Source organism: Eschrichtius robustus, chromosome 16 (genome assembly GCF_028021215.1).
Source record: "Eschrichtius robustus isolate mEscRob2 chromosome 16, mEscRob2.pri, whole genome shotgun sequence".
NCBI lineage: Eukaryota > Metazoa > Chordata > Mammalia > Artiodactyla > Eschrichtiidae > Eschrichtius > Eschrichtius robustus.
The window spans coordinates 72,335,724-72,361,263 of record NC_090839.1 but is presented as its reverse complement, the minus strand read 5'-3'; the positions used below and the strand labels follow the sequence as shown (position 1 = coordinate 72,361,263).

At 43.3% G+C, this 25,540-nt stretch overlaps 1 protein-coding gene across 1 annotated transcript in view; it reads left to right on the top strand.

Moving 5' to 3' along the window:
* The window catches only part of COG7 (component of oligomeric golgi complex 7), a 77,650-nt gene that overhangs the window by 43,779 nt on the left and 8,331 nt on the right, over nt 1-25,540 (top strand). The window contains exons 12-15 of the mRNA XM_068524215.1: nt 2,975-3,161; nt 4,783-4,923; nt 10,755-10,838; nt 14,559-14,673. Coding sequence (XP_068380316.1) covers nt 2,975-3,161; nt 4,783-4,923; nt 10,755-10,838; nt 14,559-14,673 — 527 coding nt within the window. The remainder of the gene's footprint in view (nt 1-2,974; nt 3,162-4,782; nt 4,924-10,754; nt 10,839-14,558; nt 14,674-25,540) is intronic.

Genomic DNA, 25,540 nt, shown 5'->3' with positions numbered 1-25,540 from the left:
CCTCCCTCCTCTGCTCATACTCACTGCCTTCTCCTGGCTCAGCAGGCAGCACAGCACTGGCACCTAATGGACTCTCCTGTTAATCTCTGAGCTTCTGAGGGCAAGCTCTATGTTTAATCATCTGATATCGCCAAGACCTGGCTTAGAGCCCATTGCAATGATGAGAAAACTTTTTTTTGTTCTTAATTTTTTTCTTTATTTTTGGCTGTGTTGGGTCTTCATTGCTGCGCACGGGCTTTCTCTAGTTGCGGTGACGGGGGGCTACTCTTCGTTGTGGTGCGCGGGCTTCTCACTGCGGTGGCTTCTCTCGTTGTGGAGCACGGGCTCTAGGTGCGCGAGCTTCAGTAGTTGCAGCATGCGGGCTCAGTAGTTGTGGCTCGCGGGCTCTAGAGCGCAGGCTCAGTAGTTGTGGCGCACGGGCTTAGTTGCTCCATGGCATGTGGGATCTTCCTGGACCAGGGATCGAACCGTGTCCCCTGCATTGGCAATGGATTCTTAACCATTGCGCCACCAGGGAAATCCTGAGAAAATGTTTCTTAATGAATGAGGAGATCAAGTGTTCATTTTGGTATGGTTTAGTTCTCAATAATAGGAAATACATATAGCGGGAAATCAGATTCTAATGATGAGGTTATCTAATGGTGACTGGATGAAGAGGAGGCTAGGGGAAAATGCCATTAGTTCCTTAGGGTTGGAGCTATATTTATGCCAACATTTAAAAATATTAGATTTGGTTTTTATTGTAGAGCACACTATTGTGACATTTTAAGCTATAAATTTTTTAAAAATTTAATTTATTTATTTTTGGCTGCACTGGGTCTTCGTTGCTGTGCACGGGCTTTCTCTAGTTGCGGTGACGGGGGGCTACTCTTCGTTGTGGTGCGCGGGCTTCTCATTGAGGTGGCTTCTCTTGTTGCAGAGCACGGGCTCTAGGCGCGCGGGCTTCAGTAGTTGTGGCACGCAGGCTCAGCAGTTGCGGCTCGCGGGCTCTAGAGCGCAGGCTAAGTAGTTGTGGCTCATGGGCCTAGTTGCTCCGCGGCATGTGGGATCTTCCCGGACCAGGGCTCAAACCCGTGTCCCCTGCATTGGCAGGAGGACTCCTAACCACTGCTCCACCAGGGAAGTCCCTTAAACTGTAATCTTTAGTACTCAAAACATTCCCAACATAACTGTTTTTCTTCAGCTTGGATGGCAGACTGATGCCACTTGCCCCTGGCAGCCTGGGACTGAGACACGTATTGCAGTAACCCCAAGAAGGAGAGCTGACTTCCCGGAGGGCAGAGACGAAAGCTCAGCTCTCAACTTCCTGCTCACCAAACCCAGGGTCACCTGTCAGTCAAAGAATAATTACGGAGCACCTGCTATGTGCCCGGCACTGTGCTAAGTGCTGGGAATTCAGAGATGAAGACCACTCTGTGGTTTAGCCTCACCATCTAGTGTGTAAGAGAGGTGAAGGCTGGTCAAGTCAGAAGACAGAGTGCCTGGGGGGAAAGATTGGGCAGAGGAGATGCCCCTGGGACAGGTCCTTGAAGAAGGAGTAGGATTTTTCCAGGTGCACCAAGGAGGGGAGAGCATTTCAGATCACAGGAGCATGCGAGCAAGACACGCAAGGGTGTGAAGCATGGTGTGTGGGCTGGGGGCGGTTGGCATGGTAGCAGGAATGTTTGTAAGGATACGGGGGCTCCAGCGATGGAGGACGCTGGGGGCCGTGCCTAGGCATTTTTAGTTTTATCTTGGGGAGCACTGAAGGATCTTTGGGAAAAAGACAAAATCAGATTTGCCTTTTGGAAAGATCATTCCAGTAACCCTTAGGAGGACAGATTAAATGGAGCGTGGAAGGGAAGGCAACTATGATCCAGGCAAGAAATAGTGACGACTTGGAAGTAAGGCCGCGGCAGGGACAGGCCACAGTTCCACAGAGAAAAGACGCGACCAAAATTACCGGTAGGCGTAACCAACAGGGAAAACTGTAACTTGACCTTAGTGGCAGAGGCAGGTGGCTACTTGTGTCAGTAGTGGTTCCTGAGGAAAGTCCTGTCCCCAGGATTTGTTTGCAAGTACAGGCATTTCTTGACAAGCTCATGGGATTTGGTTTTGAAGAGGTGAGTGCCTACAGGCTGCCATGTCCAAAGTGATCTTTTTTATAAGAAATTATGGTAAAGGAGGCGTAGGGGAATTAGGCACAGTTGGGATGTACTACAGTGTCTAGTCTTCTGGCTACATAGGTTTGTATAATTCTGTACACATTTAAACGTATAGGCTGAATGGTGAGGTTGGGCTAAGGAGGAAACAGAGTGAGGATTTTCAGCATCCGTCAAGGGAGGTCATCCTCGTTGGAGACAGAGATTCCACTCCCCAAGCAGCGCCAGAGGTTGATCAGCCCATAGAACCTCCTCCAGGCATTGTTCTTTCTCAGGAAAGCACCGGCCTCTCTCAGTAGATCTCTCTAAACCTCAGAAATAAACTTTACGGTGCCGATGAACACAAACACCACACGAGCCCAGCGTGTGCGAGAGTGTGAGTCCTGTGGGTAGACGCGTGCAGCGAGCTGCTGTCACTCTTCTCCAGGGACACTGCCGTGTCTCGTGCCTCTGACTGCGGTGCTGGTGGCTCCCCTGGTTTTGACTCTTCCAAAGAGTGATGCTAATATAGCTCATATATAGAAAGTGCACAGTATTCCAGATTGTAGTGAGTTGACAGCTGCCCTGTAGGCTGTGCATTATATTAGGAAGATGGCATATTCTGTTAGAGTCAGTGTTAAATAGGAAATAAAAACACCTGGTGTTTACTGTGCACCTGAGGTCCAGCTCCCTCCTAAAGGATCAAGGGCGTCTCCATTTCCTTATAAAATGGACCCTACATCAATCTGCCTCATGAGGATATCCTGGGATTTAGTAAGGAGCAGTCTGAATGCTCCAAGAAGAAAATTCCATACAAATAGCTCAGGGCATAATGGTCATCACTTTCATTACAGGATTTTGTCCACAGCTGGGAAGTATCTCTCTGAGTCCTACAGCCCTCGGAGCCTGACCGGTTTTCAGGATAGCATCTTGACAGACAAGAAGAGCTCTGCCAGGAACCCATGGCAAGAATATAATTACCTTCAGAAAGACAGCCCTGCCGAATATGGCAGTTTAATGGAAATACTCTATACCCTCAAGGTATGAGACCTGACTGATGGCATTCTTGCAAATGAAAACTTTTCCCTGGTCACTCACGCTTTCCCTAACCCAGGCTTTCTGCCCCTGTGTGTGGGCCCTGGGCTGTGGCATGGCCTCCCACGTCTCTGTCTCGTTTATGTTGGGGTTTTAAGAAGCTAATCAACTAAACTGGGGTCGAACCAATTGAAACACAGCTGTAGGAGGTGTTGGATAAATGGAGCTTTATTACTGACGAAAGGTAGGCTGGAGAGTGTGGCTCTCGATCTGCAGCCGCAGAAGCTCGCTGTTCTCCTCTCCGGAGTTAGACCCGTCAGCAGGATGGGCGGAGCTGGACGGCCCCGGGCCCCCACGCGGGCACAGCCCCCCGTACTGAGTGGCAGAGAGGGGACCGGAATTTCTGTACTGCCTGGGGGTGAGCAGAACCTGGGAAGGTGGACCCCAACCCAGGAGCCAGGGGAGGAGCAAGGGTGGGGAGGAGCCAGGAGCACCCCTCGAGTGCAGGTTCTTCCATGCGGCAACACGACAGCGTGGGAATCAGTGTTCCCTCCTGGCTGTTCCTTTGGCTTAAACTCTTCGTTTGTCTACCATAAAATGGCCCTTGACTTTGAGCTTTGGGCCTCTTGGGGCCCAGGGACAGGGGGACCTCCCGACAAATGGAATGAGCCACACGCTCCCTGGGAATGGCCTCAGGGTTCTTAGAGGGCCGCGGCCTCCTTTCCAGAGCCACCCCCCGCCCCCAGTCTGATTTGAACCTCACTCTCTTGGTGATAAGCCAAGGAGGTACGGCTGTTCCCATAGCACCAAATTCTATCTGAAATTACCCTGATGGGCCACGAGCTCTGGAGGTGACCGCACAGTGTGCCTCAGGATGTGTCTGAGGTCTCAGCGTTGCCCTCACAGGGTCTCCCCCATCCCTCTGTACCTTGACCCAGCAACTGGCTGCATTTGAGCTTGACAAACACTTCTTGAAGCCATTCTGCAAGTTCATTCATCCGTGCTTCTGTGATTACGTTAAAGCAACTCTGTTTATCTTTATTGCTGATCTGATTTATGTCTGTTTGTTGTAATCAGTTCATTTATAATAGCAAAACTAAGGTTACATTTTCCACCTCTGTATTTTCTCAGGCTGTTTGGAATACCTCGGGACTCACACAGGTGGTGCATACTCTGGTGTAACAGCCGAGTATAACTGACCTGACCTCACTGGGAATCAGGGCTCTGTCTATCACTCTTGTTTCTACATGACACTTCTGATCATTTTTTCCTTCTTCCTCTATCCCTGAGGGACAGTCACAGGTTAATTTTTCCTAAACTACCAATCCATGAGCTTATATTAGCTTAAATGCATCAGAGTCACCTGGGAAAGTGAATGAAAAATATATCAATAGTTTCCTGGGCTCCAGAACCCCAGTGGATCCAGATTCAGTAGTTCTATGGTAGACCCTGGGTATCTGTAACTCAGTGTGCTCTCCAGGGGGTTCTGGGGCACAGCCAGGTTTGAAACCACTGTAGTAGAGAACCCTCTTACTATTTTCCTTTCAGTGGCTTTTCAAAATGCTCAGCTAATACCTTGGTTGGATTCAGGGCCTAACACCCTGCCTTCTGCATTTTCTTGTCTTAGGAAAAAGGGTCAAGTAACCACAACCTGCTGTCGGCGTCTCGAGCGGCTCTGACTCGGCTTAACCAGCAGGCCCACCAGCTGGCTTTCGATTCCGTCTTCCTGCGCATCAAGCAGCAGCTGCTCCTCATTTCCAAGATGGATGTAAGTTTCCCACCAACTGGAAAACGTGCCCCTTCACCCCCCAGCCTAGGCCTAATATCCCCTTCCCCGAGCTTTGGGCGGTGCCCCCTCTGACTCTCCTAGGCTAGAAGTCCACCTGTAGAGTCACTGTTCCCTTGCAACTCATTGCTTAGCGAGACTGTCCTATCTTAATTGTAGTTACTGTGATGCTGTGTTTTCAGACTGTTTCTTGGGATTATTACTATTGCTTGATTAACTTTCACAGCAGCTTAGCTGTGCCCTCTCAGGGAGAAGTAAGGGAGACTATGTGCCACTGGAAAAGTTGGGGCCGGTCAGAGGAGCTAATTGTCTGATGAGGTTGAATTGTTTTCGTGCCAAACATTTGTGGAGACATGGTTCTGGAACTTTGTTCAGGAGAGCGCCTTACTCGATTTGATCTGGTGTTTTTGAGGAGAGTTTGAAGGGTTCTGCTCTTTTCTATCCTTGATACTCTTGCTATTTGGCAATTCTTAGAACATCTCACTTTCCTTGCCTTGCACACACTTCTCTTTTCTGGTTGTCCTTATTCCTTTTCAAGGAATTGCCTATCAGTCCTGTTTTCTCTACTGGCTCTGACTTTCCCTGGGTCCAGATCTCACGACTTTCCTTTCAGATTTCTGAGACAGTCCCCTGATTAATTTTTCTCACTGACTCCTCAAGTCTATCTGGATTTGGCTTATTTTAAAGATAGTCTTGGGACTTCCCTGGTGGTGCAGTGGTTAAGAATCCTTCTGCCAATGCAGGGGACATGGGTTCGATCCCTGGTCTGGGAAGATCCTACATGCCGCAGAGCAGCTAAGCCCGCGTGCCGCAACTACTGAAGCCCACGCACTCTAGGGCCCACGTGCCGCAACTACTGAGCCCGCATGCTGCAACTACTGAAGCCCGTGTGCCTAGAGCCCATGCTCCGCAACAAGAGAAGCCACCGCAATGAGAAGCCCGCGCACCGCAACGAGGAGTAGCCCCCGCTCGCCGCGACTAGAGAAAGCCCGCGCGCCGCAGTGAAGACCCAACGTGGCCAAAATAAAACAAAAGAGTAAAGATGGTCTTTTGGGAAAGATCCAGTTATGGGCTTTTACTAAGCAAGAGATCCTTTAAGGAAGTCGTTTGCTTTTTGCTGCCCTCTGGAAAGCATACTAGGCCGGGAGCCAAGGGCCACTCGCTTTATTCACCGTATGATCTGGTTAGGTCTGTGCGAAATGCCGTGAGATCTACTCCAACCAGATTTTGCACTTCTGGCCTGGCTGGGGCAGGGCTGTGTGTGGGGCTGGTGGTGTGGGGCCCCTGCTGTCACATCCTAGTGGAAGTGTTGTCGATGGAGCTGTTCCGGGCACCGCCCATGCGTGGTCTCGTTGGGTCACACGGCTGAGGCTGTTACCTCCTCTGTGAGCCTCATCTCCTTATCTTTAAAATGGGGATACAGTAATCCTCACCATATGGGTATGTGAGGATTAAGTGAGATTGTGTATATGATAGAATTTAGCACAGCCCCTGTCACAGAGTCGATGCTTAATACGTGGTGCTTTTCTTTTTTTCTGTGATTCTCAAGAGTAATGACAGTTTTTAAAAATAGAAATTACATATATCCATTTTCAGAAATTCAAGCAATATAGGAAAGTACAAAGAAAAAAAGCAGTAAACCCCTTCAAAGTCCCAACGTCCAGGAATCATCAAGCCAGACGTCGCTTCCTGCCCACTCACATGTTCAAGGCTGGACGGGCATTGGTAGGGAAATGACCCACAGGAAGAAATGGAATTGTGCTACACGTGCTGTTTTTCAAAAAAAAAAAAATGTGTACAATATAAATTTTATTTGAATTTAACTAGAAAAAGAAGATAAACGAAACCAAAGGAATGGTTGAACTTGAGATCATAGTTTCTTCACCATGAAAGATATCAGTCCCCAGAAGATCTCTTCAAGATTAAGAAAGAAAGATTATGAAAACTGCAGCTAGATGGGAGTCGTTGGTTTTTGTTAATCATGTTTCTATTTTAGATAGATATTGACATTGATTCGCCCGCCCTGAAAGCCGATGGGATTAGCATTCCTTACATCTCGCATCTTCCTTCCCCAACCTCCCCGGTTTGGTTGTTTTTATTATTTTTATTTTGTCAAAGGTTAACGTCTTGACCTTCTGTTCTGAAACCTTAATTCTGCCAGTTGTTTAGTCTTCTTCTCCACTGAGCCCAGCTCGGTGCTTCCCACCTGTCCTTTGCCCTCTACTTCTGCATTCCACGCTCATTGTTCTGCCCCGGTCCTTGGTTGCCTGATCTCGCCTTCTCATTCAGGCCTCACCACAATGGCTCGGGCGCTGGGAATGGACACAGGCAGCTTTGGCGATTAGGAGGAGTTCTCCCAGAGTGCCAGCCTGAAAGCGCACAATACAAAGGCAAACACTTGGGCCTTAAGGATTTGAAAATTAAACCCTGGTCATTAAATGTTTGTTTTTAATGTTTGCTGGTAAATTGTATCACTCTTGTACATTACAAGAATATAAACCAACACTATATTCCCTTTCAAAATAGATTGTTGAAGTTTACCTGCGTTACCTGGTGACAGATGGTTAGAAAAGGCCCTTAGAAGGAAATTTTAAATTCAAAAATAATCTGCCTCATTTCCCTATTGACCCTCTTCAGGTCCACCCTCTCTGCCTGCTTTTTCAGGCCCTCCCTCATCAGTCCACTCTGTCTCACCCTTATTCCAAAGTACTTTTCCACTCTGGCTCTTCTTTCCCTCTGCCCTCTGCCCGATCACCCTCCGACTTCGCTCCTCCCGCCTCCTCTGTGAAGCCTTCCCAGGGCCTGCAGCCCACGGTGCTGGTCCTTTAGATGCACTCCGGTGATGTGCTCTTTCCCCACAACTCAGCCCTTGCTCCTGGCCTCCCCTTCTCTGCCTCACTGACCCTCACCACCTCTGCTCCCTCCCTGTGCCCCTCTGTGCCAGGACTTCACCACCAGGTTGTATTGTTCCTTCTTTTTAAATCTGTCTCTGTCTGTTTCCATGGCCACTGCCCTGGTTTGGGATCTCGTCATCTCTGAATTGTTTGCCTTTGTTGCCTTTCATCTTCCTCTCCGCCCACAATCCTTCTCAGAGTTGCTGCATTAATCTTCCTAAAGCATCACTCTGATTTTGTCTCTCCGCATTCAGATCCCTTACTTGGCTCCCCACAGTCAGTGTGATAATCTATTTTTAAAAACTTTTTACTCTGGAAATTTTCATACATATGCACGAGTAGAGGGAAGAGTGTAATAAACTCTGTGTCCTCATCACCCTGTTTCGTCAATGATCAACTCCTGGCCGTTCTGTTTCATATATACCCCTTATCTAAAATAAGAACTCTAAAAATAATCACAATACCATAATCACCCTTAATAATACAATTAAAAATAATTCCTTAATATCATCAGTGTTCAAATTTCCAGTTGTCTTATAGGTGTCATGATTTAACTGTTTGAATCAGGATCCAGATTAGTTCTGCACGTTGGGATTGGTGGATGTGTGATGTGTCTTTTACGTCTCTTTTGAACTCTACAGGTTACCTTTCCATCTCTCTCTCTTTCTCTCCCTCCCTCCCTCTCTCCTTCCCTCCCTCTTCTCTCTTTCATTTTCCCTTTTCTTTTTTTTTTTTAAATTAATTTAATTTATTTATTTATTTTTGGTTGTGTCGGGTCTTTGTTGCTGTGCGCGGGCTTTCTCTAGTTGCGGTGAGCGGGGGCTACTCTTCGTTGCGGTGCGTGGGCTTCTCATTGCGGCGGCTTCTCTTGATGCAGAGCACAGGCTCTTGGTGCCCGGGCTTCAGGAGTTGTGGCACGAGGGCTTAGTGACTCCGCGGCATGTGGGATCTTCCCGGACCAGGGCTCGAACCTGTGTCCCCTGCATTGGCAGGCGGATTCTTAACCACTGCACCACCAGGGAAGCCCTGTCATTTTCCCTTTTCTTAGCCTGGTGTTCACAGCTGTGCATTCTCTTTCTAGCCTTCCCTCTCTGCACCTCATGCATCCTGTGGCCGGCCTCTTCTCTAGCCACCCTAGGCTCTTGCTCCTCTGAACTCTTGTTGTATAAAACCTGACTGAGAACTTCTGCCACTGAGAACTCTTGAAGTGGAAGCCTGTGCGTGTGTGTGTGTAGGTGTAGGGGGTATAGGGTGGGTGTGTGTCAGGGGTCTTGGTTCCCCAAGGAGAGCAAGAACCAAGATTGCCAATTCTTTGTCTCCTCCCTACAAAGCCTGGCACAGGGTGCTATGCAGCATGGGCACTCGGTGCACGTGCATGATCGGCGTGTTCCTTCCCCGTGGGGTGGGAGTTAACTGAAAAAAAAGTAGGAAATTTTGAAACAAAAGAGGATTCTCAGAAAACAGCAAGGAGGGCTTCCCTGGTGGTGCAGTGGTTAAGAAGCCTCCTGCTGATGCAGGGGACTCGGGTTCGATCCCTGGTCCGGGAAGACCCCACATGCCACTGAGCCTGTGCACCACAACTACTGAGGCTGTGCTCTAGAGCCCACGAGCCACAACTACTGAGCCCGCGTGCCACAACTACTGAAGTGCATGCACCTAGAGCCCGTGCTCTGCAACAAGAGAAGCCACTGCAATGAGGAGCCTGCACACAGCAACAAAGACCCAACACAGCCAAAAATAAAAACAAATAAATAAATACATTTATAAAACAAAAACAGCAAGGAGTTTAGAAAACTATAGGGGCAGGGGTGGGGAAGAAAAGGCTTTGTCTAGAGCAGGAAAATTAGAGTCGAGTTGGTGCTAGAGAGTGTGGGGAGGACGGCTGAGGCTTGGCCTGGGCCGGGATCCCAGGGGTGGACACGGTCATGACATTCCCGGAAAGCTCCTTAAAGGATCAAGCAACCAGATCGGGCAACAGGTGGCTGCAGAGAGCAGCTACCACGTGACCTCAGGAGTCACTGCAGGAGTCCAGCCAGAAAGGGCCTTGTTTTCCAGGCTGGCCTTAGGGTGACTCAGGTAAGAATTCAGCAACTAGATTTCTGTGGAAAGCTGTGCCATGCTGATAATTAACCACATGTGTGCTGGTAATTGGCCTAACTCTGTAGGGGAGGCCAGGAAGGCTCCCACAGTGACGTCATAGTCCCATTGAATGATGAAAGAAGACGTGTTGGTGCTGCAGGTCTCCAGACAGGGGGTCCTGAAAAGGACAAAGGGGCTGTTGGTGGGGTTTGGAGGCTCCTTCTCTTCCCTTTCCCTTTGAGTTCTGAATCAGATGAGACATAGATCCAGAAAGCAGGTGGAATAAAAGCAGCACCTTTAACTTAGTAAAGCAGTGTTGGTGAATGTGGTTTGGATATTCCGGCAACCAGACAGGGCTTCCAATTCACATATGGTCTCTGTGGAGGATTTTAGGGGGTCCTGGTCTCTTCAGAGGGCTGGCTGATGACCTGGGAGTTAGTGAGGCTACCTGTGCCAGCAGCTGTTAACCGGTTGCCCTCACCCTGTAGAGAAATTCAGAACAAGAATATCCAACTCTTCCTTTCACGTTCTGAGCGGGTAAACACAGAAGGGATCGGTTCCCATCGAATAGTTGAGTGGAGAAGGTGGGATTTCCTGCTTTATGGATCTGAAAGGATGCAGCGAGAGAGAGGATTACTTTCTCTGTGGCGGGCTTCAAGGTGATGCCTTAAAGAAGAGAAATCCCTGGTGTGCCACGTGGTGATGATTCCCAAGGCCAGCTCTGAGCAGAGATAGTGCCTGTGGTGATGCTGCGTTCTTCATGTAGTTTCCAGCACGTGGTGCTTTCGCGTGCTGCCTGGGTGCTGTGACATTGACTGTTTCCTCTCCTTCCTCCCTTAGAGCTGGAACACCGCCGGCATTGGAGAAACCCTGACCGATGACCTGCCCACCTTCAGTCTCACTCCTCTCGAGTACATCAGCAACGTAAGAGCCTCTGTGCGCTTTTCTCTGCGCCGGTCACGGCATCTGAGACCTTGTCTTGTCTGGCCCTTCTGGGTAAAGTGGTCCTTGCTGCATCAGTTCTGTCTGGACCTTTGCTTTTGGATAGTCCCCATCCATATCCAGGACTTTAAGGAAATGCGGTTGATTTCCTTAAATCAGCTGATGAAACACATGCTGATTTCAAAGCCTAACACATTCCCGCCCCTCCCCGATCCCTCTCAATGTGAGGTGTGGCCAGTGCCTGAGGGCATCAGGGTGTGAGTCCAGCTCCATTGCTCTTGAATGTCAGTGAGCATAGGAAGTGCTGTACAGGAACGATAGACCCCAACTGTGTCTTCCTCACACTATGGGGGAGTTCTGCAGTTTTCAGGGGTGATTTTGAGATAGGTGATTTCTGCCTTGAGCTCTCACTTTAGAATCCACCCCTGTGTAAGTTATGACTGTTGTAATAGATACGAAGGAATTTTATTTTATTTTTTAAAATATTTATTTATTTATTTTGGCTGCGCTGGGCCTTAGTTGCGGCATGCGGGATCTTTGTTACAGCATGCGGGATCTTTAGTTGTGACATGTGGGCTCTTAGTTGCGGCATGCGGGCTCCTTAGTTGCGGCACGCGAACTCTTAGTTGCAGCATGCATGCGGAATCTAGTTCCCTGACCAGGGATCGAACCCGGGCCCCCTGCATTGGGAGCGTGGAGTCTTACCCACTGGACCACCAGGGAGGCCCCTGCAAAGGAATTTTAGAAGTAAATATTGTACAGTTAGAGGAAGTGTGTGTGATCCCACTGGTGGGTAGCAAGGAGGATGGCTTTCCTCTCTCTGTTCACTGAGCAAGTCCAGAACGGCAGTTGTTTTCCTCTGTTTTTCAGGGCATTATTCAATACCCGGGACGGAACTAAAAATGTTGGTTGGTCTTTACAACCAATGAGAATAATCTTATTTTTAGAATTGAGACATGTGTATTGCAATCGAAATTGATTCCAGAAACGATGTTGCGTAGAAGGAACTCGAGAGGCTATCGAGTTGATTTTAAACACAGAGGAGTAAGGAAGGTGAGGGGGCGTTTGCAGGCCAGGGCTCTTCCCACCGGCTGCCGCTCGTCCGCCCCCAGGTAGGCATCGTCCTCATGAGGTCATCTCCTGATGACCTCAGCTCAGGAAATGAATATCTACTGAGCATGTACTGTGTGCAGGGGCAGTGCTAGGCTCTTATCGGTGCCATGAGATAGTGTGCAGTATAGAGCGAATCAACAACTTTGTGAGCCGGTTGGCAGCAGCCGTGTTTTGTGGTCAGAAGCACCAAGGCTCTGGGGGATGGGAGTGGGGCAGGGAAGCCACTCATTCAGCAGTCGCTCTGTTAGGATGCCCGGTGCTTTATGTGTGTCTCACGCAGTATTAGTTTCATCTTTGCCACAGCCCTCTGAAGTAAGTGTGAGATCACCCTCCGAGGTGGCGAAACCAAGGCCCCGACAGATTAAGGAAGTTGCCCAACGTCACACAGTGGTAGAGCCAAAACTCAAACCCAGGTCCTTCTGACCACAGAGCTGTTCACTTTTCCTGAGTCACTGCGCTTACCCAGCCAGGGTATCAAGGAGTATTTATTGAATATGGGAGAATAGTAGACAAACATCTACAGGTGTGATGGTGAGCATCCCTTCCCACATTGATTTCCGAGAAATAAACATAGACAGGACTCCCAAGAAAAACGTGGCATTGTGGAATCTCTCTAGAAACCACAGCAATCCCCACAGTCTAAGGCCAATTAATTCAAGTTTGAGATGTCAGATTATTGAAAATTTGCACCTAACCGACGCTTTGCCTTGCTGGTGAATGCCCTCACCCACGCAGGACTGTGTGAGCATTATAAGGGGATGAAATAGGAGAAAATCCTTTGAAGAAATAAAACAACATAGATGCAAGGCATATTGATGATGATTCTTTATTTCAAGTAAAACTGGGTTTGTGGATTTAGCCAAGAGGTTATGGCTACGGATGAAAGGGATACCAAATACAGGAATATGCCTGTGGTCTCTGCACATAGTAGGTATTCAGGAAGTGCTTGCTGAGTGGAATTACAACAGAGAAATTCTAACCCCAGAAGTCAGCATCCTTCTCTTCCTCCAGCCTTGGGGAAAAATGATGAATTTGTTGCCATTTCAAGCTGAAATGTACAGTGGTTGTGGTTATTAGTGACATAAGTGACCACTTGTCTAGTTTGAGTGTTTCACTTACTAAGTAAATGAAAGGAAAAGGTGCTGATTTTTTTTTTTTTAATGAAACTCTCTAGGAGTTAAGCCAGCATTTTATTTATTTATTTATTTATGGCTGTGTTGGGTCTTCGTTTCTGTGTGAGGGCTTTCTCCAGTTGCGGCAGGCGGGGGCCACTCTTCATCGCGGTGCATGGGCTTTCACCATCACGGCCTCTCTTGTTGCGGGGCACAGGCTCCAGACGCGCAGGCTCAGTAGTTGTGGCTCACGGGCCTAGTTGCTCCGCGGCATATGGGATCTTCCCAGACCAGGGCGCGAACCCGCATCCCCTGCATTGGCAGGCAGACTCTTAACCACTGCGCCACCAGGGAAGCCCTGATTTTTTTCATTTTACCATCTATGTACAAAGCGCTTTAAAGGGAGACCAAACACAATTTTTCATTAGCACGATGGGCCACATTAAGTGTTTGGAGATGAAGGTGTAATCATCCTGTAGTCCTCTGGGCTGGTAGATTTTGGGAGTCTGTCTTAACTTCTGGACACCTGCTACCATATAGGTGTATGTAAGGCCAGATCGAGAAGATCTTTCTCTAATAGTCCTTGGACTTTTAGCTTGCAGAATCAGTATCAACTCTAAGTTGGAATGAATGTGTGAAATCAATATGGAGCCAAAAAAATCAACAGCAGGCTCCAGTACCTTTTTAAGAAAATATATATTACGTTGTCATAACCTGAAAATCAGCCTCATTTTGAAATGACACATATACTTACTTAAAATACTAAACAGTTGTGAGTTGTAATAGAAATGGGTGTCTAAAATGTATCCATGATGACAGTCTGTGTATCTGACAAACACATGACAAATCCTGAATTACTCATGGGCTCATCCCAAATGTCTTGTAACCCTGCCTTTGCGATTCCTCACCAACCAAGAAGGTTTATTTTCTAGAGTTTGTATTATGAAAACATACAGTTTTCCCTCCAAATTAATTTATAATTATAAGCTGCTTTTTTCCCCAACAAAATTCCTTCCTTCGCCTGGTTAAATCACTTAGAAGGAAGAGACCCAGATCGAAATCCAGAAGACAGGATTGAAATTCTTGCTTGACCATGCACTTGTTGACATTAGCATCTTCCTGGTTTTTCATCTATGAACAGTAATAATAACTTATATTTACACAAGTGCTTTAAATTGTGCAAAGCACTCCAGTATCCATTACTCATTTGAGGTAGAGCTCGCACTGAATGCATTCCAAAAATACTGAGGCCATGAGTGAGAAGGATGAATCTATGATCTATGTGCAAACTACCGGTGACTTTTTTTCAGATGTTGCCTCACCAGTGTTACCACACACTGGAAAGATCAGACCTGGAGCTGCTGCAGGGTCTTGCAGTTTTGTCTGTCCACCATTTGCCTTCACATAAATGTACTGCATGAAATAATTACCGCCGCATGTGTCAACGTTGGGCTGACAGTGCTTTCTTTTGTTTCAGATCGGGCAGTATATCATGTCCCTCCCCCTGAACCTTGAGCCATTCGTGACTCAGGAGGACTCAGCCCTAGAGCTGGCTTTGCATGCTGGAAAGCTGCCGTTTCCTCCTGAGCAAGGTAAGAGAGACCTGCAGGAAAGAGAGCGGCGGGCTTGGATGTGATCGCATGCCCCTTGTAACACCTTACCCTCATCATACCCGTCCTCCACACTCGCACTGAAATAGTTGTCAAAGTGTACAGTCGGGGCTGAGAAAGATTGGGGTTCTCTTTTTGCACCCTCTGAGGGACTTCTGCGGGACAGAGTGGATTAGGGAGGGCTCACTGTATGCAGGGCATCCCTGGGGAACTCCCCCAGTGCCGTCAGTTGGGAGGTGGTGGCAGGTGGGCCTGGGGTCGTAGGCATTCATTGGTGATAGAAGGGAGGTCACAGGGCAAGGGGCCCGCCAGGTGTTTTCTCTCTCTCTGCTCCCCCTCTGTGTGGGCCACCTGTCAAGTAAAGTGGCACCTCATAAGAAGAGTTTTTCTTGTCAAGACAATAATAAACTCTTCAGGGTAGAGGTTAACACTTCTGTCCAAATGCCTCTGGCTGTAGTGAGCTTCCAACTCCCCAAGGCTCGTGGGTCTCTAAACTGGCAAGGTAAAAAAATACAATACGTTAACACTTTTCCTTTTTCTCATTGTCTGGGCCTGACAGATTTGAACAGGGACCACATACTCTCTGATCCAAAATCATCTTATCCCTAACATTGGGCATTATAGGCCTCCCTCTGTAACACTGAATAGACAGAAAAAAAATCACTTGGTATATAAAGGATTCAGCAGCTCAAGAGAAGGTACCGCACTGAAAATAAAATCACATCGAAAGGTTAAAAATAAAGGGTGGCTAAAAGGCATCTCATGTAAATTCAAATAAAAAGAAAACAAGATGACTGCATCACTATTAAAGAAGTTGAATCAAATCAAAAGATAATAAATGAGACTAAATGATTCTTTATGTCAATAACAGGTGGATTCCACGGTGAACCTGTAGTAGTCAGGTACCCTTTTGTGGCCAGTAACACAGCACTGAAGTATATAAAGAAGAAGCTGGCAGACGTATAATGACAAAACCACATTAGTACTGAGAAAATCTTGTACCTCTCATTTAGGCTTTGACAGATCAAAAAGGAAAATTAACGAGAAGAAAAGAGGAATTGTTCCGTATAATCAGCACATTTGATTGAATCAATATGTCAAGATTTTTATCCCACAGAGAATAGGCATAGTTGTCAAATTTCCATAAACTGTTTGCAAAAGTAATACAAATAAAATCTCCATAAGCTTCATAGGATTATAAATATTAATGGTACTTATATAATTTTTGAAAATAAAATTCTATTTAAAACTCAGATTTAAAATGTGAAACCTGCTAAGCTAAACTATGAGTGACTACTAATAATCTTCATGATAGGGAAGGGAAGACTTTTTTGAAATGAAAGATAGAAACTGTAAAGGAGGGGACTTCCCTGGTGGTCCAGTGGCTAAGACTCCATGCTCCCAATGCAGGGGGCCCGGGTTTGATCCCTGGTCAGGGAACTAGATCCCACATGCCACAACTAAAGATCCCGCATGCTGCAACTAAGATCCCGCGTGCCGCAACTAAGACCCGGTGCAGCCAAATAAATAAATAAATATTAAAAAAAAAAAAAAGAAACTGTAAAGGAAATTGAAAGATAAATGATAAACTGGAAAAAAATAGCAACATATATGATAGATGATGGTTAATATCCTCATTTTATAAAAGTTCTTACAAGTCAGTAAGAAAAAGATGAACACCCACGGAAAAATAAGTAAACAACATGAAGGCATTCAGATAAGCTAAAACATAAAGAAATGTTTTAACTTTAGTAATCCTCAAAGAGCTGCAAATGAAAGTAGGATGGATCATTTTACAACCTATCAAATTGACTATATATACATGCATATATTTTATCTTATTTTATTTTTATTTATTTTTAAAATAAATTTAATTAATTAATTAATTTATTTATTTATTTTGGCTGTGTTGGGTCTTTGTTGCTGCACGCGGGCTTTCTCTAGTTGTGGCGAGCGGGAGCTACTCTTCTTTGCGGTGCGCGGGCTTCCCATTGCGGTGGCTTCTCTCGTTGTGGAGCATGGGCTCTAGGCACACGGGCTTCAGTAGCTGTGGCACACAGGCTCAGTAGTTGTGGCACACGGGCCCTAGAGCACAGGCTCCGTAGTTGTGGCACACGGGCTTAGTTGCCCTGTGGCATGTGGGATCTTCCCAGACCAGGGCTTGAACCTGTGTCCCCTGCATTGGCAGGCGGATTCTTAACCACTGCGCCACCAGGGAAGCCCCATGCATATATTTTAAGTGTTTATGCTTAATATTGGCAAGATGGAGGAAAACAGTTTAAATTGTACAGTTTGAATTTCTGAAGGGCTATTTGACATAAGATCAAAGACCTTAGAGATGTGCATACCTTTTAGATCGGGAATTCTACTGCTAGATAATTATGCTAATAAAATAACCATGAGTGTAACTCCATGAATGTTCATCCCAGCATTGTTTATAAAAGCAAAACATTAAAAAGAAAAATAAATGTGAAACTCTAGAAATTTTGATTAAACTGTTTTTGTACATCCGTATAGTTATATACAGCCATTAAAATGATATAAAAAATATTTAATGACATACATATATTCTCAGCATATTGAGTGTGAAGAATGGTTATAAAATAATATATGCAGTATGAGTCCATTTAAAAAAAACCCGCTGTGCATGTAAGCACAAGGAGAAGAGACTAGGGGACTTCCCTGACAATCCAGTGGTTAGGACTCTGAGCTTTCACTGCCGAGAGCATGGGTTTGATCCCTGGCCGGTTGGGGAAGTAAGATGCCACAAGCTGCACGGCAAGGCCAAAAAAAAAAAAAAGACTAGAGAACGTTCACACCACTATCAATTGGTATATCCACTTTGGAAACAGTTTGGCATTTTCTAGTAAAAGTGACAGTGTGCATACCCTCTGGCCTATCAGTTTTACTCCCAGATATATATCCTAGAACCTCTTCTGTGTGTGCCCCCCACATATATTTATAAGGATATTTGTGGTGACGTGGTAATAGCCCCAAACTGGAAGTAACCTGAATGTCCACCAACAGTAAAGTGGACACCTACGTTATGGTACAGTCATGGGATGAAATAGTATGCAGTATTAAAAGTGAACAAGCTACAGCTATACATAATGACATGGATGATTCTCACAGTCACATGATTGAGCAAAAGAAATAAGACAGAAAGAATCTGAACAGCCAAAGTTAGAAGGCTTGCTGGGGGTTGCATACCTGGGGAGAGGCTGCAGAGTGGGGTACCTGGGATCCTGCTGCGTGTGCTTGGAGGGGCATGTGAGAGCTTTGGGGTACCGGCAGTGGCCTTTTTCTTGAACATAGAGGTGATTGCGTTGGCATTGGCTTTATAGTTGTTCTGTAAAGCATGTAATGTGTTTTATACATTCTACCAGGTGTATGGTATATCTCATGATTTAAACAAAGGAAAAAGCCAAAGATGAGACCCTAGGAGAATAAATCGATAAAGGTTGTCTGGAGGGTGGTTTCTATCCAGAGTTAAAGTAAACCCATCCTTTTTGATCCAGCAGTTCTTCTTTTAGATGCCCATTCAAGAGAAATCCATGCTTATGTGCCCACGGAGGTGCATATGAGGTGGTTCATTGCAGAATTGTTTGTAATAGCAAAAAATTAGAAAACCCAAATGCCTGTTACTCAGGGAGTAGGTAGGTATATTGTGATGTATCCATAATGGAGAAAATTTCTCTTTGATTTTCTTTATAAGAGGTAGAACTATTTGAACTTAGAGATGAGATCTTCAGAAATATGGATCTTACATTGTTAAGACAAAAAAGCAAGATACAAAATAATACATACAATATTATTTATGTTTTGAAAAAGCCCCACCCTGTGTATTTCTGTACATACATATGCACATAAAAGCATTGAAAATAGGTCTGGCAGAACACATACCAAACTGGTATCAGTGGCCACCTCTGGGCAGGGAAGTGGCAGCAGAGATGTGAAGTATGGTTAGTTTTTACTCATGATATTTATGTACTGTCTGAAATTTTAAAATTAGAATATATTTCTTTATTGTATGTTAAAAATATATGTAAACTACAATGCTAGTAATAGTTATTGAAGGGTAATGAGTTTATGTGAGTTTTTTTAATTCAATTTTTCTATATATATATATTTATTGATATAATATTAATATATTAGTTTCAGGTATGCAACATAATAATCTGATATATGTATACACTACAAAGTGATCCCCACAAGAAGTCTAGTTACCATCTGTCACCATACAGTTGACCCCCTTCACCCTTTTTGCCTCCTCCCTTAATTCTCTTCCCCTGTGATAACCACCAATCTGTTCTCTGTATCTATGAGTTTTGTTTTGTTTCATTTGTTCGTTTGTTTTGATTTTCAGATTCCATATATAAGTGAAATCATACAGTATTGGTCTTTCTCTGACTGACTTATTTCACTTAGCATAATACCCTCAGGGTCCATCCGTGTTGTTGAAATTGACAAGATTTCTCTCTTTTTTATGGCTGAATAGTATTCCATTGTGTATATATACCACATCTTATTTATCCATTCATCCATTGATGGACATTTAGGTTGTTTCCATATCTTGGCTATTGTAAATAATGCTGTGATGAACATAGGGGTGTGTATGTCTTTTTGAATTTGTTTTTGTTTTCTTTGGATAAATACCCAGAAGTGGAATATCTGGGTCATATGGTGGTTCTATTTTTAATTTTTTGAGGGACCTCCATACTGTTTTCCATGGTGGCTGCAGTAATTTACATTCCCACCAACAGTGTATGATGAGGGTTCCTTTCTTTCTACAACCAAAACTTGTTATTTCTTGTCTTATTGATAGTAGCCATTCTGACAGGTGTGAGATGATATTTCATTGTGGTTTTGATTAACATCTCCTTGATTATTACTGATGTTGAGCATCTTTTAGTGTGCCTGTTGGCCATCTGTATGTCTTCTTTGGAAAAATGTCCATTCAGCTCCTCTGCCCATTTTTTAATCAGATTGTTGTTTTTTGTTATTGAGTTGTATGAGTTCTTTATATATTTTGGATATTAGCCCCTTATTATTGATTATATGATTTGCAAATACAGTAGTGCCCCCTTATCCACAGGGGATGTGTTCCAAGACTGCCAATGGATGCCTGAAACTATGGATAGTACTGAACCCTGTATATACTGTGTTTTCTCCTATGCTAATGGGTGGGTGGTATATACAGTAACAATACACCGGACAAAGGGATGACTCATGTCCCAGGCGGGACAGGGTGGGGCAGGGTGGGGCAGGGTGAGATTTCATCATGCTACTTAGTGCATTTTAAAGCTTGCTATATGAATTGGTTTTTTCTGGAATTTCCCATTTACTATTTTTGGACTGTAGTTGACTTTAGGTAACTGAAACCTCAAAAAGCAAAACCACAGACAAGGGGGGACTACTGTATCTTCTTCCATTCAGTAGGTTGGCTTTTTGTTCTGTTGATGGTTTCCTTTGCTGTACAGGAGCTTTTTATTTATTTATTTATTTTTAAAATTTATTTATTTATTTATTTTTGACTGTGTTGGGTCTTCGTTGCTGTGCGTGGGTTTTCTGTAGCTGTGGCAACTGGGGACTACTCTTCGTTGCAGTGTGCAGGCTTCTCATTGCTGTGGCTTCTCTGTTGTGGAGCACGGGCTCTAGAGCGCAGGCTCAGTAGTTGTGGCACATGGGCTTAGTTGCTCCACAGCATGTGGGATCTTCCTGGACCAGGGCTCAAACCCATGTCCCCTGCATTGGCAGGCGGATTCTTAACCACTGCACCACCAGGGAAGCCCCCAGGAGCTTTTTAGTTTGATGTAGTTCATTTGTTTATTTTTTCTTTTGTTGCCATTGCCTCTGGAGTCAGATCCCAAAAAATATTGCTAAGAACAATGTCAAGGAGCTTACTGCCTAGGTATTCTATGGTTTTTGGTTTTACGTTCAAGTCTTTAATCCATTTTGAGTTAATTTTTGTATATGATGTAAGACAGTGGTCCAGTTTCATTCTTTTGCATGTGGTTGTCCAGTTTTGCCAACACCGTTTATTGAAGAGGCTGTCCTGTCCACTTTGTATATTTTTGCTTCCTTTGTCACAAATTAATTGACCATATATGTGTGGGTTTATTTCTGGGCTCTGTAATCTGTTATATTGATCTATGTGTTTTTATGCCAATACCATACCATTTTGATTATTATAGCTTTGTAATATAGTTTGAAATCAGGGAGTGTGATATCTCCAGCTTTGTTCTTCTTTCTCAAGATTGCTTTGGTTATTTAGGGTCTTTTGTGGTTCCATACAAATTTTATAATTATTTGTTCTAATTATGTGAAAAATACCATTGAAATTTTGATAGGGATTGCATTGAATCTGTAGATTGCTTTGGGTAGTATGGGCATTTTAACAATATTAATTCCTCCAGTCCATGACCATGGAATATCTGTTCATTTATTTGTGTCTTTTTAAATTTCTTCCATCAGTGTCTTACAGTTTTCAGTATACAGGTGGTTCACTTCCTTGGTTAAATTTACTCCTGGGTATTTTTCTTTTTGATGCAATTGTAAATGGGATTGCTTTGCTGATTTCCCTTTCTGATAGTTTGTTATTAGTGTACAGAAACCCAATCAATATTCTGTATATTGATTTTATATCCTGCAACTTTACTGAATTCATTCATTAGTTCTAAGAGTTTTTTGCTGGAGTCTTTTAACGTTTTCTATATGTAGAATCGTGTCATCTGCAAATAGTGATGGTTTTACTTCTTCCTTTCCTACTTGGATGCCTTTTATTTCTTTTTCTCGCCTAATTACCATGATTAGGACTACCAACACTAAGTTGAATAAAAGTGGCAAGAGTGGGCATCCTTGTCTTGTTGCTGATCTTAGAGGAGAAACTTTCAGCTTTTCATCAGTGAGTATGATGTTAGCTGTGGGGTTGTCATATACGGCCCTTATTATGTTGAGGTACTCACTCTATACTTACTTTGTTGAGAGTTTTTATCGTAAATGGATGTTGAATTTTGTCAAATGTCAATTGAGATGATCCTATGATTTTTATCCTTCATTTTGTCAATGTGGTATATCACATTGATTTGTGAATATTGTATCCCTGGGATAAATCCTGCTTGATCATGGTGTATGATCTTTTTAATGTATCGTTGAATTTCGTTTGCTAATATTTTGTTGAGAATTTTTGCATCTATGTTCATCAGGGATATTGGCCTGTAGTTCTATTTTTTTTTGTGGTGTCTTTTCTGGTTTTGGTATCAGAGTAATGCTATTCTTATAAATGAAGTTTGGAAATGTTCCCCCCTCTTCAGTTTTTTGGAAGAGTTTGAGATGGATATGTATTATATCTTCTTTGAATGTTTGGTAGAATTCATCAGTGAAGCTGTGTTGTCCTGGACTTACGTTTGTTGGGAGGTTTTTGATTACTGACTCAATCTCCTTTCTAGTAATTGGTCTATTCAGATTTTCTGTTTCTTCATGGGTCAATCTTAGAAGATTGTATGTTTCTAGGAAGTTATCCGTTTCTTTTATGTTATCCAGTTTTTTGGTGTATAATTGTTCATAGTAGTCTTTTATGATCCTTTGTATTTCTATGGTATCATTCTCCTCTTTTCATTTCTGCTTTTATTTATTTGAGCCTTCTCTCTTTTTTTCTTGGTGAGTCTAGCTAAAGGTTTGTCAATTTTGTTTATCCTTTCAAAGAACCAGCTCTTAGTTTTATTGATCTTTTCTATTGTTTTTCAGTCTCTATTTCATTTATTTCCATTCTCATCTTTATTATTTACTTCCTTCTGCTAACTTCGGGCTTCATTTATTCTTCTTTTTTCTAGCTCTTTTAGGTGTTAAGTTAGGTTATTTATTTGAAAAATTTCTTGTTTCTTGAGGTAGGTCTGTATTGTTTTGAACTTCCTGCTTAGAACTGCTTTTGCTGCATTCTGTAGGTTAGGGTGGTTGTATTTCCATTTTCATTTGTTTCAAGGTATTTTTGATTTTCCTTATGATTTCTTCATTGACCCATTGGTTGTTCAGTAGCATGTTGTTTAATCTCCACATATTTGTGATTTTTCCAGTTTTCTTCTTGATTTCTAGTGTCATACCATTGTGATTGGAAAAGATGCTTGATATAATTTCAATCTTCTTAAATTTATTGACTTGTTTTGTGGCCTAACATGTGATCTGTCCTGGAGAATGTTCCATGTAAACTTGAGAAGAATGTGTATTCTGCTGCTGCTGCTTTTTGGCTGGAATGTTTCATATATATACACACACACACACACACACACACACACACACACATATACATGTGGCCATCTAGTCTAACAGGTTATTTGAGGCTGATATTTTCTTGATTTTCTGTCTGGATGATCTATCCAATGATGTAAGTGGGATATTAAAGCCCCCTACTATTATTGTATTGCTGTCAATTTCTCCCTTTAGATGTGTTAATATTCGCTTTATATATTTAGGTGCTTCTATGTTAGGTGCATAAATGTTTACAAATGTTACATCCTCTTGATGGACTGACCCCTTAATCATTATGTAATGACATTCTTTGTCTTTTATTACATTCTTTGTTTTAAAGTCTGTTTTGTCTGATATAAGTATAGCTACACTGGCTTTCTTTTCATTTCCATTTGCATGGAAAATCTTTTTCTATCCCTTCACTTTCAGTCTGTGTGTGTCCTTAGATCTGAAGTGAGTCTCTTTTAGGAAGCATAGATAAGTCTTGTTTTTTATCCATTCAGCCACTCTGTGTCTTTTAATTGGAGAATTTAGTCCATTTACATTTAAAGTAATAAGTATGAACTTATTGCCATTTTGTTCATTATTTTCTGGCTGTTTTGTAATTCCTCTATGTTCCTTCTTCTCTTCCCTTGTGGTTTGATGAATTTCTTTAGTATTACGTTTATATTCCTTTCTCATTATATTTTGTGTATTTACTGTAGGTTTTTGATTTGTGCTTACTATGAGGTTCACATATAACAGTGGCTCTCTCTCTCTCTCTCTCTCTATCTCTCTCTCTCTCTATATATATATATGTAACATGTATAAAATATACTATATTAGTATATATAAAAATATATATACTATATTAGCATATATAAAATATACTAATATATATTAAGTATATATATAAATATATATATTATATACTGCCAAATATATATATGGCAGTATATTTTAAGTTGGTAGCAACTTAAATTTTTCTTTTTTTAATTTACTTATTTATTTTTTGGCTGCGTTGGGTCTTTGTTGTTGCGCACGGGCTTTCTCTAGTTGTGGCGAGCAGGGGCTACCCTTTGTTGCGGTGCGTGGGCTTCTCATTGTGTTGGCTTCTTTCGTTGCAGAGCACAGGCTTTAGGCGTGCAGGCTTCAGTGGTTGTGGCTCTCAGGCTCTAGAGTGCAGGCTCAGTAGCTGTGGTGCACGGGCTTAGTTGCTCCGCGGCTTGTGGGATCTTCCCGGACCAGGGCTCGAACCTGTGTCTCCTGTGTTGACAGGTGGATTCTTAACCACTACACCACCAGGGAAGCCCGGTAGCAACTTAAATTTGAATGCATTTTAAAAACTCTACATTTTTACTCCCCCCTGTCACGTTAAATGTTTTTGATGTCATATTTTATGTCTTTTTATTTTGAGTATCCCTTAGCTAATTATTGTAGTTAATTTTACTACTTTTTTCTTTTAACTTTCATACTAGCTTTATAAGTGGTTAATCTACTACCTTTACTATATATTCATCTTTCACCAGAGAGATTTTTATTTTCATATGTTTTCTTGTTATTAGTACCTTTTCTTTTCAGCTTAAAGAAGACCCTTTAATATTTCGTATAAGGCTGGTTTAGTGGTGATGAACTCCTTTAACTTTTGCTTGTCTTGAAAACTATCTGTCTTTCAATTCTGAATGCTAGCCTTGCCTGGTAGAGTATTCTGGGTTGGAAGTTTTTTCCTTTCAGCACTTTGAATATAACATGCCAATCCCTCTGGCTTTCAGAGTTTCTGTTGAAAAATCAGCTGATAATCTTATGGTGGTTTCCTTGCACGTACAAGTTTTTTTTTTTTTTTTTTTCTTGCTGTTTTTAAGATTCTCTCTTTAACTTCTGACATTTTAATTGTAATGTATCTTGGTGTGGATCTCTTTGGGTTCATCTTGTTTGGAACTCTGTGTGTCCTGGACTTCAATGTCTGTTTCCTTCCCCAGGTTAGGGAAGTTTTTAGCCATTATTTCTTCAAATAAATTTTCTTCCCGTTTCTCTCTCTCTTCTCCTTCTGGGACCCCTATAATGCAAATGTTATTCTACTTGATGTTGTCCCATAGGTCTCTTAAATTATCTTCACTTTTTAAAATTCTTTTCTCCTTTTGCTGATCTGTTTGAATGAGTTCCACTGCTCTGTCTTCCAGGTCAGTGATTTGTTCTTCTACTTCATCTAGTCTGCTATTGAACCCCTCTAATGTATTTTTTAGTTCTCTTATTGTATTCTTCAGCTCTGCAGTTTCTGTTTGGTACTTTCTTATATTTTCTATCTTTTTGTCGATGTTCTCATTATGTTCATCCATTCTTTGCCCAAGTTGGGTGAGCATCTTTACGACCATGAGTTTGAACTCTTTATCAGGTAGATTACTTATTTCTGTTTCATTAAGGCCTTTTTCTCAGGTTTTGTCTTATTCTTTCATTTGGAAACTATTCCTCTGTTTCCTCATTTTGCTTGACTCTCTATGTTGGCTTCTATGTAATAGGCAAAAGAGCCACCTCTCCCAGTCTTGAAGGAGTGACCTTGTATAGGAGATGAGCCTTATCGTTCACCTTTTCCCTAGCTCTTGGTTGTCTCTCAAACCTCTGTGATTGT